Below are 20,387 nucleotides of genomic sequence, written 5' to 3'. Positions count from 1 at the left end.
ACAACCCGCAGTAGTAGCCTCCACCCCAGCACTGCACCCCTAATCCTGACCTGATGAGAACGCAAAGCCACAGGATGAGGAAGGGGGGCCCTGGAAAGCGAACTTGAGTTGCACTTACTCCACAGCTGTGTCTCCTATCTTACAGGGCTGAGCCCAGTTCCCCATTCTGGGCATTGAAACCTGGTGTATGGGATCACAGCATCACTCAGGTTTTTCATTCTTAGTTTCATGATATCTGTGGGTGTCAATGAACCCATGAATCCATTTGAAATCTTCTCCTAGGTTAAGGTATCTGGGACTTTTGAGAATTAAGGGAGGAAAGAACTGACTGCCTTTTCTGGTCCCATTCCATGAGCTCTTTAAGGACTCCAATTTTCATTAGGCACTGATGTAGCTATTGGATTTATATGTAGCCAAAAAAAAATGTATCCACAGTCCTAATAAAATCTTGACTGTGTCATTCATGTTTAATTTTATAGACTCTTTTTATCTGGTTAAAAAAATTGGGCCCAATTCTGCTTTCACTTGAAAATAAAGGCTTTGTATAAATGAAATTGAGAACAGAATGTGTTGCTCACTCTACTATTGATTAGCTTAGAACAGAGGTTCTTAAATTGTAGTCCGCGGACCAGTAGTCATCCGCGAGCTTCATTCAGGTGGTCCACGGATAGTTCCCTCTAAGGTGCGCGCCTGGGTGGCCGCACACAAGAAAATGAAGGGCCACCCACCTTATTAGTGGAGCCGTGCAGGCATGGCTCCACTAATTAGGTGCCTGGACCCTGGAGAAGATGCACATGTAACGTGTGGTGGTGGCCTTGGGGAGAATAGGGAGTAGGTGGGAGAGGGCAGTGGTGTGAGAAGAGGGGGTGGGGGGAATTTGGGATATGCAGGGCTGCAGCAGCCAGAGAAAGAGGCGACTTTCCCCAGGGCTGAACCTGCCAGGGAGAGACCCCTCTCCTTCCCAGCCCCAGCTCAGGGGCTGCTGCAGCAGGGGAGAGAGGGCATATCCATCGCATTAGAAAGGTAAGACTACTGATATTAAAATATGAGTTGTGTGGTTTAATTTGTAGAACAAAAAACATTAATTATTATTAATGTTTATTTAATATAGAGCTTTTATCCAAAGCGTTTTACAATAGTTAGCTAACGGTACAAACAACATTTGGAAAGATCATTAAGTGGTCCGCCGAGACCCTCACCAATTTTCAAGTGGTCCATGAAAAAAAAGTTTGAGAACCACTGGCTTAGAATGTTCTGTTTCCCAGGTTAAGTGTCACCTTGTATGATTTTTATCATTGCTTTGCTTTTTTAAAGGTTGCTCTCCCCTTTAGGACCCCAAGCAAAGCCCCCTGAAGTCAATGGAAGGACTTCTGGTCATTGGATCAAACCCATAGTTTTTTGTTTTGTTTTGTTTTCAGCTACGAGTTTGCTGCCAAAGCATCTAATGCTCTGGCCTTTTTACAGAGTTGTCACACAACATCACAGCAGCTTGACGTTATTAATAATGATGTTCACACTACCTTAAACTCAGACCATAGTGTTAAAAGTTAGTTATAATTATTTACTGAGGTAAAACATTGGTGGTGGTGCTGCAGAAATGACAATCCATTACCAGTTGTTCGAGAATTTGTTTCACCTTGAGTCCTAAATACTGCCAAAACTGAGTGGTTAACAGCAGTACCTTACAGACTGAAAGGGCAGTATTGTTATTATCAATATTTAATTTTACTCAGAACGAGCAAATATGGGCGGGGGGGAGGCCTCTGATACCCTTTGTTGGTCTGCTTGAGAGACTGGCAGTTTTGGGGCAGTTGGTATTTATCCCTTGCAAGGAGCAAGAACCTAAAACATATTTCTACAGGTCTATACATACTAATTATATAGCCCTAACTACAGCTTGCAGCAGTTTTAACATGGTTAATAATACTGGCTTGAATCAATCCCAAAAGGCATAATATAAACCCTGACATTGTTTGGGGTATAAATAAATCAGTTCTCTGGTAACAAAGCAGCCCATTAATTGTGCCTGCCTCTTCTATCATTCCAGCCATAGACAGTAAACAAAGTACACCCTATGTGGATTCCTTCCATGTTGCCAATGTAACAAGCTGCTCTAGATCCACTAAAGAAAATAATTACATTAGAAAAATAATCTGCATTTTACATCAGAGAAAGCTTTGACAGAAGCCAGCTAAAGATAATTAATCTTAGAAGACTGAAAAAAAATTTATTATTACAACCACATTTAATACTGTGCTTATAAATGCTTTATTTTAGGGTAAATGCAGTGGAGTATTTTATCTTTTAAATGAAACATCTTCATCCAAGCAGCTGTATCTACATAATTTAAGCTTAAAACTTCATTGTTTGGGATTCATTATTATTTCCTGTATTATTCACTGTAAAAAAAAGTAACACCCCACCCCCACCCCCACGCAACAATGCTGAAATAAAAACAGGACATATATTGCACATCTATTGTGCATAGGAAATGGACGAGGCCATGCGGAAGGGCCAGGATCAGGAGGGGAGTGGAAGATTGCATGCAATGAGTACTGGTCACCCACCAGACAGGCCCCCTTCTGGTCCCAACTGTTCAGCATAGCCCTGGCTACTCCGCCTGTGCTGGCTCCAGTCAGCAGGGGAAGCGGATGGGGCTCTGTACCCTGGGGCTGCAGGGATGGGACCACACTGAAGGGCTGGTGTCAGGACGGGGCTCTATCTGGCAGGGAAAGTGACCTGGGCTGCATTGAAGGGCTGGGGTTGAGGAGAGCAGAAGGCTGCATCCCATGACTGCCAGCCCTTTTGCCAGACAAAGCCCCCTCCTGACACCAGCAGAGCAGACCTGTCCACTTCCCCTGCCCAGGAGGGGGATCTGACCAGCAGGGGGACCAGTACTCATGAAGTGCAGCTTTCTGCTCCCTGAAGACCACACTGAAGTCTGGTTGGGACTCTGCAAGGGGACACCCGGTCCCCAAAGAGCCAACATTTGGGTGATAATTCATAAAACCATGAATACTGGTTTTTTCAAGACCTAGGAATTTTTCAGGAAAAATCAGTAAATACTGAAAATGATGGGCCTTACGTATCGCCCTTTTCCAGCAAATGCATGGCCCTTTTCCAGCAAAACATTTAAACAGATGCTTAACTTTAAGTAAATGAGTGGTCCTATTGAAGCCATTAGGATTCCTTACTTACTTATGCGTGACTGGATGGGAGAACAAATTTCTCTAACACCCTGCTTATGTTCCTCAACTGTTGAAAAAGTGATGTGAAAAGGTATTTCAGTTTCCATGGTCCATTCAGTCCTTAGCTTCTTTACTGAAATTGTTTGTGGTGGAACCAATTAATCCTTTTATAATATAAGAGTTCTCCATAACAACAGTGCTGTTGCAGGTTATCTACTACAGAATCTTCTCTTAGCTTCTTCTATGAACAGCTAGTTTTATTTTGCTCTGGAAGGAAGAAGTTAAACCATACTGTGCTTTTTATAAATCTTTAAACTTGTGTAATAGATATGCACCTTTTTGAAGTGCATTTTTTCCCATAACCTAGTTCTGCTATTTCATTATTTTAGTGGACTGTTAACTTGCTTCTAACTCGGTCTGCACTGCAAAAAAGGCTTCAAGCTTTGCCAATAGCTTGGGAGTGGCCTCTGAAGTCAATGAAAACCACAGTGGTAACTAGCAAAGAATTTCCAACTCTCCCAGAAGGTTAAGAAGTGTCAGATAGAAGTTGAAAAGATAAAAGAATTAGTTTAGGATTTTGAAGGTTTAGTGGAGGAAAAGTTCTGCTTTTATACAGTTAGAATCATCATGTCCTATTTAGCCAACTGTGAATAGCAGGGATAAAGTATCGGATATGAAATCCTGCAGTTTTGCCAGAAGTGGCAAAAATCCTGGTTTGAATATAGAGTCCATATGAGCAAAGCAAAGAGAAGTACTTCTGAAAGCTGATAAGCCACACTGATCCCAGATGCAATTCCAATGAAATCACTATATTTACAAACACGTAAATCTGATCCAATGTAAGTGCCTGGCCCCCACTTGTTTCTTAGATTGCTATGTTTGAGAATATTATTTCCAGCGAAGTTTGAAGTTCACCTCATTAATTTAGGTCCTCCTGATCCTGCAAATATTTACTCATGGGAATAAGTTGTGTGAGTAGTCCCATTGAAGTCAATACTTCTTCTGTCAGTGAAGTTATATGCATAAGTGCATGAAGGACTGGGGCCTTAGATTCTATACTTGAAATGCAGGGAATAGGACAATCAACACTATATAAATGGATTGTGATAAGAGTAATAGCTTTCATCAACTTCATTGTACCTTCAAAAAGCTATTTTCACAAAAAAGGTTTTGGTTTTTTTTCAACGAAAGAAAAGCTTTGACTGTTTGATATAGCATAAGTTACATAAAAAAACCCAAATAGAGGATATCTGAAATGTCCTTTCTTCCATAAATAGTGCTCCTAGTAATGGGATATGAAGTCAAATATCTGTAGGAGACTGGATAAAATCTGACACAAGTCAACAGGGACTACTATTTATTATCTTCTATTAACAGCTATTCAGTTGTGACATGAAATAGCAGACTCAGTCCTAGTCACTAGTGTATAGACATTACAGCTAATGATCAGCCTCTTGGCCTTCTCCACAGTGAGGCCAAGCAAAGCATAGGCATGGAGACTAGATGTTAAATCATGTAGGTGCTCCCTCCAGACCATCACATACCTAGGCCTAAAATCATAACCCTGAGTTGGAATCTTTAGATCCAAAGCACATGCCTCTACCACTTGAGTTAACAGACCAACAGGTACTAGAAGTGGGCTGCTATCCTCTATGTAGATCAGGCCTGAGAGTGGAATGCGTCAGTGGTTTCACAGCTCTTTGCCAGGCAGTAGAAGAATTTTTTATGTCAGGAATACTTGATTCTATTCCAGATTCTGGAGGACAGCATATTCTAGTACTTTAAGACCTTTCTGCTCCTGTTCCCCCCCAACTTGCCCTCTTCTGAACCTGTCCCATCAAACCTGTCCCTCTGCACCTGTCCCTCTGCTCCTGTTCCCTCTTTGTTCCCAGCGACTTCAGCTTGTCCCTGTCTCTCAATTCCATCTGCAAACTTCAAGTTGAGTGCTGAGGTGGCTCACCCCACTAGAACCTCACTCAATCCTAGAAGTGTATTTCATGCCTGCAAATGGAAGCACTTATTCTAATTAGGAACACAATAACTAAAAAAAAAAAATGTATGATAGTTTCCCATTTTGTCTGTAGAAAAACACAATATTTATTTAGGAAAGAGTGAGGGAGAAATTAAGAACCCAAGAAAGAGTGTTCATTGAGTACTTACAGGATCAGTGAACTCTGGTAAGCTGGCTTGGTAGGTGAGTGGCCTACAGTCCCGAGTGTTATTCACTAAGACACAAGGGAGAAACATTGGTCCAAGATCATCCCCATCAAGCACATCAACTGTGAGGGTGGTTGTACTTGTTCTTCGTTCATTAAGATTTTGAGCCCGGTCCTATGGAGGAAAAGGGTATTTCTATAAATATGATTTAGAGAATTTAGAACATGGTCCACACAAAAACGTTTTTTAACTTAAAGTTAAGATTGATCATGAACGTATCCTACCAAAACAATCATGAAAAATCTGGGAAATTACAAGTTACAGAAGCATTAACTTTGCCGTCACCTCCATGCTCCCTATCTTCACAACCATACAAATCCACATGCTGATTATGAATGCCACAACACCACATTCTCTTCCAATGTCAAATCTGCTCTCCTCCAAAGTTAAAGAAAATATGAGACAAAAAAGTCATGGGTTCTTTTTTTAAAAAGATTAAATCAAAATCTTCTAATTGTTCATTTAACTCCTTTGGCCCATCTTCAGTGTGTGTGTGAGACAATGACAGTTCTGCCAGTTCTTGCAAATTCATAGTGAATAAAGAGATTTTTGTCTCTCACTGTATGAACCCTTGCTAGGGAACCCAACTAAGACTGCACCCCCTTTGTACTAGGCAGGGAACAAAACACATGGTAAGAGACAATCCTTGCCCTGAAGACCTTCTGATCTATGGCAAAGCACAATGGTGAGCTTGTGACATGAGAACTAGAACTAAGATTCAGCCTCATCTCACATAAGAGCTACCAAACTACTATTAGATAGGGAATAGCATTTAAGCCCTGCTAAGCAGGGCAGGTTCAAACTGGTAACCTAGAGGTAAGGGTCCCCCATCCTACAGATCTACCAGAAGGTTCACCAGATAAATTCCTGGCCCAAAAAACTTGGAACAAAACCTTGGGAGTCTGCAGTATCACTTGTCAAGAGACACATAAAGGGAGTAAGGGTGCATAGCTTGCTAAGGCCATGCATGGAACAGGGGCTGGTGAAGCAAGGTGAGCATCAGTTTGGAGAATGAGCCGAGGTTATGCCGCAATCATATTTTAGCAAATGTCAGTTGCTGTTTACCCTTGGCTTCCAATGCCATAAAGCAGTTATGAAGACCAATAATCACTTTATTTATTATTTATGTAAACAGCCTAAATCAGAGATTAGTCTTGAGTTCTACATAACTAAAGTTTGAGGTGTTACTTCAATCCTATTTTAGCTAGAAGGAGCCAAAAAGAAGGTGAGACAATAGATCTAAATTTCAAAATGGAGTTACTTTTACTGCTTCTTACTCCTAAACTGGTACACAGATTTATTCCTAGCCTTACCTCAAGTCAAATCTTTCCTGTAAGAGTACATAATTTATATTTGATGCTGATATAGATTATTTTCCATACATAACAAAGGGATGTAATCCCTTACGTCTGAAAATCTCAGCACAACTAACTGTATAGTCACTGTATATTTTTGTCATAATCTACACCATGTACTGCCTGAAAACTATATCAAATTTTCTTTTTCACAAAATACTGTGACAGGGTCATGCCAGATGGCTACAAGAGAGTGATAGGAGGCAGATATATTAGCCCCAGGTTAAGTAGGTCCCTTTCCCTGGGTAAGGTAACAGGGAAGGTTCCAGAACAATCATGAACTTTCTGGAAACAATTAAGGCAGACAGGCTGATTAGAACACCTGCAGCCAATCAAGAAGCTGCTAGAATCAGTTAAGGCAGGCTAATCAGGGCACCTGGGTTTAAAAGGGAGCTCACTTCAGTTTGTGGTGTGTGTGTGAGCAGCTGGGAGCAAGAGGCACTAGGAACTGAGAGTGAGAAGGTGTACTGCTGGAGAACTGAGGAGTACAAGCATTATCAGACACCAGGAGGAAGGTCCTATAGTGAGGATAAAGAAGGTGTTGGGAGGAGGCCATGGGGAAGTAGCCCAGGGAGTTGTAGCTGTTGCACAGCTGTTCCAGGGGCACTCTAGCCAGCTGCATTCCACAGGGCCCTGGGCTGGAACTCGGAGTAGAGGGCGGGCCCGGGTTCCTCCCAAACCTCCTAACTCCTGATCAGACACAGGAGTTGACCTGGACTGTGGGTTCATGAAAACAGCCAAACTGAATCTCTGAGGCAAGTAAATCCTCCAATAAGCACAAGACCCACCAAGGTAGAGGAGGAACTTTGTCACAATACTTATATTGTGTAATTTATTGAGAGTTTATAACTTCCTTACTATTATTTTTAGAGGGTGACTAAATGGGGCATAGCTCCACCAAAACATATTACCCATGCAATAGCTTCTTCCTTTCAGTTTCCCCCACTCCCTTTGAGAAATATTTCTTTTGTGTTCCTCAAAAATAACTCCTTGTTATTTCCCTGGTAATATTCAGGTAATATCCAGATTCTAATCTTGCTTACTTGCTGCTAAATTGAGGACACTTAAACTAGTAGGCCCAAATCCCAAGCACTGAATACACCAACGTACTCTTCAGAAGGACACCTTAGAAAATACTATTACTACTACTAATTCATGATCCCATCTTAATTTGTTACCTTTTCAGCATGATCTTGATTCAGCACATGCTTAAATCTGCCCCTATTCCACAAAGCATTGAGCTACATCAGTGGGTGTTAACCATTTAAAAATATGTTTTTCTGAATAGTGATGGACCTAAGTTTGAGCTAAAGTGCTCTCCTTAATTCATAGATGTTAAGGCCAGAAGGGACCATTATAATCTTCTGGTCTGACCTTCTACATAACACTGGTCATAAGACTTCATCCAGTAATTTCTGCATCAAACCCATAACGTCTGTTTGATCTTCAGAATATCTTTTAGAAAGATATCCAGTCTTGATGTAAAGAGTTCACATTATGTAAAATCTACCACAGCCCTAGGTAAATTGTTCCAATGTTTAAAAATATTCATCCTATTTCTAGCCTGAATTTCTCTAGCCTAGCTTGCAACCCACTGGCTCTTGTTATTTTTTTTCTCTGGAAGATTAATGATATGTATAGTATCAGAAATGTTTTCCTTATGTAGGCACTTTTAAATCAAGATTGAGCTTCTTAAATGTATCACCATGACTATGTAGGTATTTCTACATGGCCAGTGAAGGTATGATTGTAGAACATGTGTTAGATTTCATCTACCTGCAAAGGTGACAATAATAATGCAGATGAGGAGGAATAAGCTTCAGCATAGGCAGGCTACCCCAGCACAAGCACACTGGGGATCCTGTATTTTACTCATATCGCGAGCTTGTGCTGAAGCCCATGCTACCAACTCTGCTACTGTTGTTACCTGTACTAGCTAAGCTACGTAAGCTACCCATACGTTAGTATGGGTATGCTGACCTGTCCTACAAATGTCCCTTCACTTGCAGTGTAGACATATCCTATAAGACATGTTTTCCAGACCTTGAATCATATTCTTGTTGCTCTTTTCTGAACCCTTTCCAATTGGTCAGCAACCTTTTTGGAGTGTGAACTCCAGAACTGGACACAATCTTTCAGTAATGGTCTCGCTAATGTTGTACACAGGGGTAATACTGCCTCCCTAATCCTACTTGATATTTCCTTACTTAGGCAACCCAGGATTGGGATTGCCATCTTTGCTACACCACACCATGAGCTCATAATTAGTGATTGTATAAACATTAACACTAGGTCCTTTTCATTGCCATTGCATTTCAGGAACCTTCCTCTCACTTTATAAGTACGACTTACATTGCTCATTTCTACATGTATGACCTGGTGTTCAGCTATATTAAAAACCTGCTGTTCAAATGAGATCACCTTATCAAGTGATTCAGATTGGTTTGTACAACTGACCTGTTCGCATAATTATTTACCACACCACCAATATTGGTGTTATCTGCAAATTTTGCCAGAAATGTCTTTTATATTTTCTTTCAGATCATTGATAAAGATACTGAATTGCCAAGAACAGATCCCTGCAGTATCCCACTAGAAATACCCCTTATGAATTATGATTCCCCATTTACAAGTACTTTTGAGTTCTATCAGTTAATCAATTTTTATCCCTGTAATATGGGCTACAGTGATTTTGTGTAGTGCAATTATTTTTAATCAAAATGTCCTGTTATGTTTTTTTTAAATCATAGTGTGATATGCCTTACAGAAGTTAAGTATTATATCAACACAGATACCTTTATCAACCAAACTTGTAATCTCGTCAAATTGGGGGCCATGCCATCTTTTTTAGTTTATTATACAGAATATTTTGTAATTGATGCTACATCTTGATTAAAAGCAGAATTAAGCAAAAATATATTAACTGGAGAAAATCCTAGTGAAAACTTGCAAAACTTTCCTTTTGTTTCAAATGACTATGATATTCTTCTGTCTTAAAACGATGACTAATTTTGCTGTACATTGTTGAACAGAAACAGCTTCTGTGCTTCACCCCAGGAGTAGTTGCATTTCAATTGAGGATGATATGGTGCCTTTTTAACACAGCAATTTAAGTACTTTTTGATCCTCTGGAATGAAAAGCATTAGACTGGATAAATTAGATACTTGGTCTGATCTTCACCTAACACTCCACTTTCTCTTTCAAGATAATATGCATAAATAATGAAATAGTAACAGGAGTAGGAACTTCTACTTGGTCTCCCTACTCCCAGGTGAGAGCTCTAACCACTAGACTATAAAATTATCCTCACTTTCTCTGGTCCAATGACTATTTATTATACAAAGTGGAACAACTTCAATAGACACAAAGACCTACCCCAGAATACTCTATAGTGTGGTGGTAAGAGTACTTACCTGGGGGAGGAAGGCATGCATTGAATTCCCTGCTCCAGAAAGGGAATTTGAATTCAGTCTTCCACAGCCCCAGAGAAGATGCTAACCACTGGGATATTAGGCATAAGGGGAGCACCACAACCACTACCTCCTCTGACCATTTTGTTAATGGCACCTAAGTCCCCTTGTGAATCCAGCCTGAAAGAAAATGTGGCTAAAAAAATTCTGCAAATGTGCGAATAGTTTTGAGTTGATGAAAACTGCATTTTTTGGTAAATAAACTATTCTCTGAGATCACTTCTACAACACCTGAGCACTCAAAACTTCATTGAAATCAATTCCCATTTGATTACAGTACCAAATTTGAGTATGCAGTGATTGAAATAATGGGTATTCTGGCCTAAACATGCAACCTTTACTCACTCAAGTAGTTCTCATTCATATAAGTAGCTTTATTATGGAAATTGTATGGGATGGGTCACTATGATACTAATCCTCCAAAGATTTACACTTGTGCTTAACTTGAAGCACATGAATAATCCTGCTGAATTCAATAAAACTAATAGGACTTACAGTTAAGTATGCAAGCCTTTGCAGATTCAGGGCTTATATTTGTAGCAGTGACCAGAGTTCAAAAAAAGATGTCACTCACCAAAGTCCAGGAGTTCCTAAGTTGTGGTACATCTATCACTAGCTGTATGTGAATTTGATGTTTCATCCATTCACTTCACATTTTTAAAATTATTTAGTATGTGAACCAATAAACATTGGGAGCCAACACCCTAAGTTTACATACAGGAGAGCCAACCTTCTTCCTCTCCCATCCCAACTGTTTCACTGCCTTCTCCACTGAATCACAGAATCCCATGGCATTTAGAACTCAGATAGAAGGGACGGCAGACAGGAAGTATCAATGCCCAAAGAAGAACTAGTTACTGTTAAGCAGAGGTGAAAGTAAGCCGGTCTGGTTCGGTATGGTGTACCGGCAAGAGCCAGTATGCCATGCTGGACCGGACTGGCTTCCCCAAGCTGGCGATTTAAAAGGCTCGGGGCTCCCTGCAGCAGCCAGAGCCCCAGGCCCTTTAAATTGCCTCCTGAGCCCCACTGTCAGAGCCCTGGGGTAGCAGTGGCGGGCTCCGGTGGTGATTTAAAAGGCCCGGGGCTCCGGCTGCTGCAGGGAGCCCCAGGCCCTTTAAATCACCACTGGCGCCCTGCTGCTGCTACCCCGGGGCTCCGGCAGCAGGGCTTGGGCAGAGATTTAAAGGGCCCGGGGCTCCGCTGCAGTAGCGGCAGCTGGAGCCCCGGGCCCTTTAGATTGCCCCTGAGTCCCGGGGCTCCCAGCCGCCTCTGCAGCTGGTAGTTCCAGGGGTGTTTTAAAGGGCCTGGGTATTTAAAGGTTGAGGCCACGCCCCCCCTGCTCAGGACTCTGGAGTACCGGTAAGTGCTTTAAGTTACTTTCACCCCTGCTGGTAAGTAACCTTTCTTTTTTGTTTGGGAGACTTTACGCATTCTCATTTCTGAGAGACCAGTGAGCAGTGTTACTTAGGTGGAAGATGGGTGAAAAGTTCTTCGTGAATCGGACTTCTTCTAGGAGTCAGACACCTGTTCTGGTTCCAAAAAGAAGATGGAGAGACCCCCAAAATTTGCCTCAGATGGCACCAAGGGCTGCCCAAACCACTCCCCAGAATGGGATGAATCCGGATAGGAGCCTAGGAGAGTGATCTGACCTGGAATAGAGTCAGGAAGGCAGAGGCCAGGACTGTTGCTGGGGGCCCAGTGTCCATACATGAAAAGATAGATGGGGTTCGAGGAATTCTTAGTAGGGAAATATTTTCAGAGGTTAGCGCCTGCATTTTCAATGCAAGCAACAGAAGACACTGCACTGGTGAGTGTAGCACTAAGAGCTCCTGCCCTGAGCCAAGGGAAGACAGAGTGGTGCTTCATCCAATTTTTGTTTTTTGAAGTTTTAAGTGGTGGGGTGCTTGGACTTTTCCTTCCATTTGGAAAGAAGAGTTTTTGGACACGTGAGCCAGTACTGTGTCAGTGCTGGGTTCCAGAGGTACGGTTGATGCCATGGTAGTCAAGGAGAAGCCCAGGGGTTCAGGTAGGAGTAGATATCAATTTACTTGGTCCTGGAAAGCCAGTTAAAGATGGCTTAGGTATTAGAGCAGGGGTAGGCAAACTACGGCCCATGGGCAGGATCCGGCCTGTCAGGGATTTGGAACCAGTCCCCCGGGATTGCCCTCCCTACCATGGTGCCATGGGCCGCGTGCCACTCCCGGAAGTGGCCAGCACCACGTCCCTGTGGCCCCTGGGGAAGGGGGGCAGTAGACTCCACGCGCTGCCCTCTCCTGCAGGCACCGCCCCCCGCAGCTCCCATTGGCCGGGAACGGGGAACCGCGGCCAGTGGGAGCTTTGGGGGAGGTACCCACAGGCGAGGCTAGCGCATGGAGCCCTCTGCCCCCCTTCCCCCAGGGGTCGCAGGGACATGGTGCCTGCTGCGTCCAGGAGCAGTGCGGGGCCGGGCAGGTAGGCAGGCAGCCTGCCTGAGCCCTGCTGCACGCTGCTGCCATCCCAGAGCTGCTTCAGGTAAGTGGTGCTGGGCCCGAGCCCGTATCCCAAACCCCTCCTGCACCCCGCACCCTAACCCCCGCCACACCCCTCCTGCACCCAGCCCCCCTGCTTTATGCCCCCTGCAGCACCCCTCCTACACCTAAACCCCCTACCACACCCCGCACCCTCCTGCAGCCCAACCCCCTGCCCTGAGTCCCCTCGTACAGCCCGCACCCCTCCTGTGCCCCAACCCCTTGTCCTGAGCCCCTTCCTGCACACTGCACCCCCTCCCACACCCCGCACTCCCTCCCGCACCCCAACCCCCAGCCCTACATTCATGGCCCTGCATGCAATTTCCCCACCCAGATGTGGCCCTCAGGCCAAAATGTTTGCCCACCGCTGCATTAGAGCTTTAATAGGTGCCATAGGTGCTGAGGGACTGTGGGAGATAGAAGAGTCCCTGGTGTTAGGTAGAGGAGTCTGGGGCTTTAACCTTTGGTAGAGGCCAAGGCTAATGCTGAAAAGCTAATGCCATTCAAAATCTGGATGAGCCTGAAGTCTGAGCTTCTAGTACCAGTGAGTCCAGGGTGTGAAAGCCCTGCACATCACACACTGTGTGGGAGAGTGTTGCTTGCATATGGATACTAGGCAGCAAATATGTGTCTCCAATTTTGTAACCGAAACAGAGCATGATGTGCATTTCCTGGTACTGGTGTGACCCTGGATGGATCTGAAGAAATCTGGGAAAGTTAAAATGGAACTGAGGCACTTGGAGTAGAGGTGCTGTATTGCTTTATATATTGTAAGGCATCTGATATAAGAAGCCATGCAAAGGCATTCATGCACCCCCTCCCCAAAAGGGATACTGCTTTGACCGAGGAATCTACATGATCACTGCCAGGAGATGCAATTCCACAAGTGGGAACACACAAAAGTCCTCAGTTTCCCTTTTGTATTCTCATATAATAATAAATAATAATAATCAATACTAGCAGCAACTATTTTACTTTTATGTAGCACTTTTCACCCAAAATGATCAATTTATATTCCATATATTCTATTCCAAATATATTACTTTAAGAGCATGCTATTTACATTGCCAAGTCCAACACTTGAAAGCTATGAAATGCCAGATTTATAGTTGCCCATGCAACCTTAATTCAGCTCCCCTGTGCATCCATCCTGTGCACTGAAGGGGGCAGATGGGCAGTAGAAATAACAGTATGTAATTAAAGACAGTATCACAATGCATACGCACAATGAGAGCGGAGGCAACGATAACGCTACCATTTCCTAACTTTTTTCATAGTTAACTTTGCAACCTAAATAACATTATTTTAACCTATTTTCGTATGTAACTTGCCTTTTTCTTCATTATTAAAAACGACTAGAAAAAGCAAATACTATTCTGTGCAGCTATAACAACTCCTCCATCACATATGATCAGCAGGGTTTGAACTCTGACCCTTCAGCAATACAGTAAAGATTACTCAGCAATACAGTACAGATTACTACCACTTAGGCTATATAACTAACTCTATCAGGTAGCAGCAGCAACGGAAGTTTGTTATCCCCCAGCACGGATGGACTGTTGGGACCAGATCCTGTGGCTTGTCAGTGATGGAGGAGCCCCACCCAGTCAAGCTCGCTCTCTCTTTCCAGCTCAGGAGCCGAGAGGAGCTCTTATCCCATCTAGTGTCCCTAAAGTGGAAGAATGAGCCACCAAAACTAGATGTTGGGGAGAGCCAGCCCTGGCTCTCTTTCTTCCCCAAACTTGTTGCATGAGTTCCAGCCCTAGGTGAAGTCCCCGGAGGTGAGGTGGGGATGGGCCATTGAGACACAGTGTTGGATTTGGGAGAGGGGAAGCCCAGTCTGGTTTCTGTCCCATGTGGTGCTCCCAGAAAAGAACAAAGGTCACTGTGGTCCTCTTTGCAAATTCTGAGGTCTAAAATTTGTTTTAATCTGGATTAATACAAAAAGCCTGAGATATTTATTAAAGAAGAGGGTGAATTTTCAGTGGATTCTTTCCTTTCTTTGGCACAACATTGAACAAGGCAGTACAAATGCAAATAGATATTTTCAGGAGCAAACGCTTCTAAGGTTATTTGAGAGCATCCTGTTCAACCACTACACCATTTGTGTGGAATTTATAACTGCTGCATAGGAATGGAATAGAATCCGTTCATCCACTTATTATAAATACAAATTTTATTGTAAAAAGAACAGGAAAAATAACTTTCATTGTCTTCCAAGACACCTAAAGTCTTCTCCCAATGACAGCTATATTAGATACAGTTTAAATGTCACTTTTATTCTCAGCATGCATTATCCACTGCTAGTCATGCTGTAAAAAACACTTAACACAAATACAGTGTGAATTGAAAGAAAAATTGCCTGGTTTTAGAGGGCTGCATTTCAAAGCTCAGGGATACAGTTAAACTGTATCCATTAAACTAATTTCAGATCACATTAGTATAGCTAGATATGTCAGAAAAAACTCTGACACTAGAATGTACTTTTCTACATGCACTATACTTAAAATATACAATCTATTCCTCATGCCAAAAGAATGTCTTATTTCACAACATGAATATCTTTGTTCTAACCAGCAATATGCCAAACTGTGTTAAAAGATGATAAGGACTAAAGAGATATTAGGCAACATCTCAACACTGGTGACTTAAGAAAAAGAGCATGTAGAAAAGACTTCTTCACACCCTATCCCCTGCTCCTGAAGAACTGATGACAGAAATAACCATTTTGGAATCCATACTTACATTTGCTTGAACAATAACAAAATAACGTGTCTTTTCTTCATAATTTAGTCTCTCCCGTAAAACTACTGCTCCAGACAAAGTGAGAGGAATGTCAAAGGTCCTGTTGGATGTCTGCAAAAGACAAAACAAAAAAAAATAAGAATTCATATGCTGTATTTTAATGTTAACTAATGCAGACGGCTTACAATGGATAGATATATTGTATGGTAATCAAGGATCTATTAGGATAGTGTTCTGATTAATTTGTCTGATCAGTTCTTTGTACATTTTTATTTGATAAAGTGTGTTTCATATAAAACCCATAATAAAGATTCTGTAGGTAACTTAGCACCACAATCTTTTTCATGTATTATTATTTCCATTCATAAAATGTCATGGGCTACTTGTTAGCAGAGACTTGGGAGCACTAGTCTTTCTTATATTTTCTTTTCAGAGTATTGTATCATTGATGGACACTGCAGATAGGAGAGTCCAAAACAACTTTTTCTGTTTATCAAAACATATTCATGTTCTTTGATTTCTTCCTGTTGTCCTTTCCTATATTCAAGGAAGATCTCCTGCTGCTGAGAAAGTACTTTCAATTATCAGAATCTTAAAAAAACAACAACAACAACAAAAAAAAAGTAGCCTCATTGACTTTAAGGACAATCATGATCACCTAGTCTGACCTTCTTCACATCACAGGACACAGAATCTTACCCATCCACTCCTGTAATAGACCCATAATTTTGGCAGAGTTACTGAAGTCCTCAGATCATGATTTAAAGACTTCAAGTTAAAGAGAATTCACCATTTACTCTAGTTTACATCAGCAAGTGACCCATGCTACAGAGGAAGGAGAAAAACTACCCTCCCCTGCATTTTCCAATTTTGTGGGGAGATGAAAAAAGTTAAAAAAGAAGAAGGGTAAAGTAGAGACTCCCATTTAGACCTCAGTTCAGCAACATATTTAAGCACATGCTTAAATCCAACTGGGTCTTTTTGCTGGATAGAGATGGAGTTATTTATATGATTAAAGTTAAGCAGTGCCTTACTTATTTTGCATCTTATTGAATCAAAGGTGAAATTCTATTTCCACTATATTTCCACTTACTTAAATAGACCGATTTCATTTTACAGTACTGAAACTACCATGTTGCATAAGACTAAAACTGATTTTCTTTGACAGCCCATTTTGAAAGAAGATAATCTAGAAGTTGAAACACAGAATTTAGAGACAGTTGATCAAGACCATGTTCTCAGTTCTGTCAACGACTGTCTCTGTAACATTCAACAATTTCCATCCCACCATCAACCTCAGCCTGGAGCAGTCCACACAATAGATCCACTTCCTGGACACTATGGTGCTAATAAGTGATGGTCACATAAACACCACCCTATACCGGAAACCTACTGACCGCTATTCCTACCTACATGCCTCCAGCTTTCACCCAGACCACACCACACGATTCATTGTCTACAGCCAAACTCTACAATACAACCGCATTTGCTCCAACCCCTCAGACAGAGACAAACGCCTACAAGGTCTCTATCAAGCATTCTTAAAACTACAATACCCACCTGCTGAAGTGAAGAAACAGATTGACAGAGCCAGAAGAGTACCCAGAAGTCACCTACTACAGGACAGGCCCAACAAAGAAAATAACAGGACGCCACTAGCTGTCACCTTCAGTCCCCAGCTAAAACCTCTCCAACACATCATCAAGGATCTACAACCTACCCTGAAGGACGACCCATCACTCTCACAGATCTTGGGAGCCAGGCCAGTCCTTGCTTACAGACAGCCCCCCAACCTGAAGCAAACACTCACCAGCAACCACACACCACACAACAAAAACACTAATCCAGGAACCTATCCTTGCAACAAAGCCCGTTGCCAACTGTGCCCACATATCTATTCAGGGGACACCATCATAGGCCTAATCACATCAGCCACACTATCAGAGGCTTATTCACCTGCACATCTACCAATGTGATATATGCCGTCATCTGCCAGCAACGCCCCTCTGCCATGTACATTGGTCAAACTGAACAGTCTCTACGTAACAGAATAAATGGACACAAATCAGACGCCAAGAACTATAACATTCGAAAACCAGTCGGAGAACACTTCAATCTCTCTGGTCACTCGATTACAGACCTAAAAGTGGCAATTCTTCAACAAAAAGACTTCAGAAACAGACTCCAACAAGAGACTGCTGAATTGGAATTAATTTGCAAACTGGATACAATTAACTTAGGCTTGAATAGAGACTGGGAGTGGATGGCTCATTACACAAAGTAAAACTATTTCCCCATGTTTATTTCCCCCCACTGTTCCTCAGATGTTCTTGTCAACTGCTGGAAATGGCCAACCTTGATTATCACTACAAAAGGTTTTCTTCCCCACCCCCCACCCCCCCCCCCCCCGCTCTCCTGCTGGTAATAGCTCATCTTAAGTGATCACTCTCCTTACAGTGTGTATGGTAACACCCATTGTTTCATGTTCTCTATGTATCTAAATCTCCCCACTGTATTTTCCACTGAATGCATCCGATGAAGTGAGCTGTAGCTCACAGAAGCTTATGCTCAAGTAAATTTGTTAGTCTGTAAGGTGCCACAAGTACTCCTTTTCTTTTTGCGAATACAGACTAACACGGCTGCTACTCTGAAATCTGTAACATTAAGAATCTTTTTGTGCCTCAGTTTTCCCATCTGTAAAATTGAGATATTTATTTAATTTACAGGTAAGTTGTGGAGATAATGTTTATAAAATATTCTAAGATCCATCAGTGAAAGGCTTTGTAGAAGAACAAAGTATTTTCTTTCCTTAAACAGACTATTATGGCAAGCTTTTTTCCCTAATGATGAATAATTCAGAGTTGAAAATGTTTGTTTAAATTGTGACTGATTTTTCAGTACACAAGTGGTCCATATTACAAGTGGGCCATGTTAGCAATAGCAGTTGTTTGCTGTTCTGTTTACTTTTATTTGACAGTTATGTCTTTTTGGACAAAAATAAGCACAGTCAGCACTGGAGAGACACACTGAAAAAAATCTACTAAAATGCAAACATTTCATATGGAAGCAGAAGAAAAACTAAACTAGAGCTAGTGAGATAGCAAGAGCAAAGGAGAATAATTTAAAATATCCCTCAAGGCAAGAAGAACTTTAAAATGGTAAAACTGTCATAGAAAGTTAAAATTTAGTCTTACCAACCTCAGCAGTGTCTTTTCAGATTGAAGGCAGGTGTAGATTTTGAGTGAAAGCTTTTTTTTTTTTTTTTTTTGCACTTCAGGTGTTTCAGTGTAAAAAAAAAATCCACTTTAGGTTAAAAACTATCATGGCTATGTGTTCTCTACCCAGCACTAAGAAATAGGCTACTGGGTTTTCATAATACGTACTCTAATATAAACCTAAAACTACAGCATTTAAAAAAACAACAATACAAAGCAAGCACATTGCTGTATGACACCACGTTGTGAATGATTGCTTTAGCATTTAATAATAATGCAATGATGCTTGTGCAGTAATGTGCCATAATGCAATGCTGCGTTTATTTTAAACAAATAAAATATTAATTGACAAAACAAAGATTCTGAATGGCAAATATTAGAAGCCATGGGAAAAAAAAAGTAACCCAGACAGAGTTCCTGGAGGCCCATTCATATTCATGCACACTTAAAAAAAAGTCACACAAATTTAGCCAAAATGTAATACTAATAGAGTGATGCAATGTCATGGGAGGAATCATGGGAGGCAGTAGAGGTGTTGGGTTATAGGTGGTTTGGGGCATGATGGTTTTCTTACTGGTGAGGTGTGCATCTCTGTGTTGAGGAGTAAAAGGTATGCCATGTCAGATGCCTTAATTTATCACTTTCTTGCTTTTGTGTTAGGTACGTTATGTATAGAGGAACCTTAACTCAGATACAACATAGAGTTTTGTGCACTAATATATGAAAAACATTTTAGTTAAATGAGTTTTGGTAAAATATTTTCTGTGAATTGACCGAGCACAGGAGGGGAGATGTGGACTGATTTCATGTATGGATCTCTATTCAGAAAACATGAGATGGGCCTATAGTTCTGCCATAGATGGGTGAGGTCCTGCTACCATTTGCTGCTGTGGAATGGAATGTTGTAAGGATGAAGTAGTATGGGAGACCAATCAGAGTAGGGGTTGGGGGTGGGACGAGTGCAGAGAGATGAAAGGGTTGGATCAGGAGTGCTAATGTGCATGCAGAGTGCAATAGGGAAAAAACCACCAGATTCTTAGTCGGTGTAAATCAGTATCACTCCATTGTAGTAAATGGATCTACAACATTTTACACCAGATGATGATATGGCCCCAATGTAAGAGACTGTTTAGGGGAATGTTCAGCAGTTGTGAGGATGGGCAGGCTGCCAGGTTGAACTGGCATCAGCCATTGGTGATAATGGGAGTGGGAAAGGGAGAAACCTGATGTGGCTGATGGAGTTAGGAGGAGAGGGGACAGGAGTTCTGAAAAGTCTGGGAGGTAGTTGCCAGTCAGAATGGAGGCTGGGAGGGGAGCAAATAGAAGTACAAAGGGAGTTGACAAGCAAGTGCAAATGTATTGCTAATACAATGTAGTGGATGTATTGTTTCTTGACTTTAGCAAAGCTTTTGACACGGTCTCCCACAGTATTCTTGTCAGCAAGTTAAGGAAGTATGGGCTGGATGAATGCACTATAGGGTGGGTAGAAAGCTGGCTAGATTGTCGGGCTCAACGGGTAGTGATCAATGGCTCCATGTCTAGTTGGCAGCCGGTGTCAAGTGGAGTGCCCCAGGGGTCGGTCCTGGGGCCGGTTTTGTTCAATATCTTCATAAATGATCTGGAGGATGGTGTGGATTGCACTCTCAGCAAATTTGCGGACGATACTAAACTGGGAGGAGTGGTAGATAC

The 20,387-nt window shown here is 42.0% G+C and overlaps 1 protein-coding gene across 1 annotated transcript in view; it reads right to left on the bottom strand.

Annotated features, from left to right (window-relative positions):
- PCDH15 (protocadherin related 15) overlaps nt 1-20,387 on the bottom strand; it is a 672,916-nt gene that overhangs the window by 389,436 nt on the left and 263,093 nt on the right. Inside the window, exons 6-7 of the mRNA XM_077821312.1 lie at nt 15,484-15,594; nt 5,349-5,519 (exon numbers count right to left, since the gene is read on the bottom strand). Coding sequence (XP_077677438.1) covers nt 5,349-5,519; nt 15,484-15,594 — 282 coding nt within the window. The remainder of the gene's footprint in view (nt 1-5,348; nt 5,520-15,483; nt 15,595-20,387) is intronic.

This window comes from Eretmochelys imbricata, chromosome 7 (genome assembly GCF_965152235.1).
Source record: "Eretmochelys imbricata isolate rEreImb1 chromosome 7, rEreImb1.hap1, whole genome shotgun sequence".
Lineage (NCBI taxonomy): Eukaryota > Metazoa > Chordata > Testudines > Cheloniidae > Eretmochelys > Eretmochelys imbricata.
The sequence above is the reverse complement of the archived record's forward strand: the minus strand, read 5'-3'. Positions and strand labels throughout refer to the sequence as shown.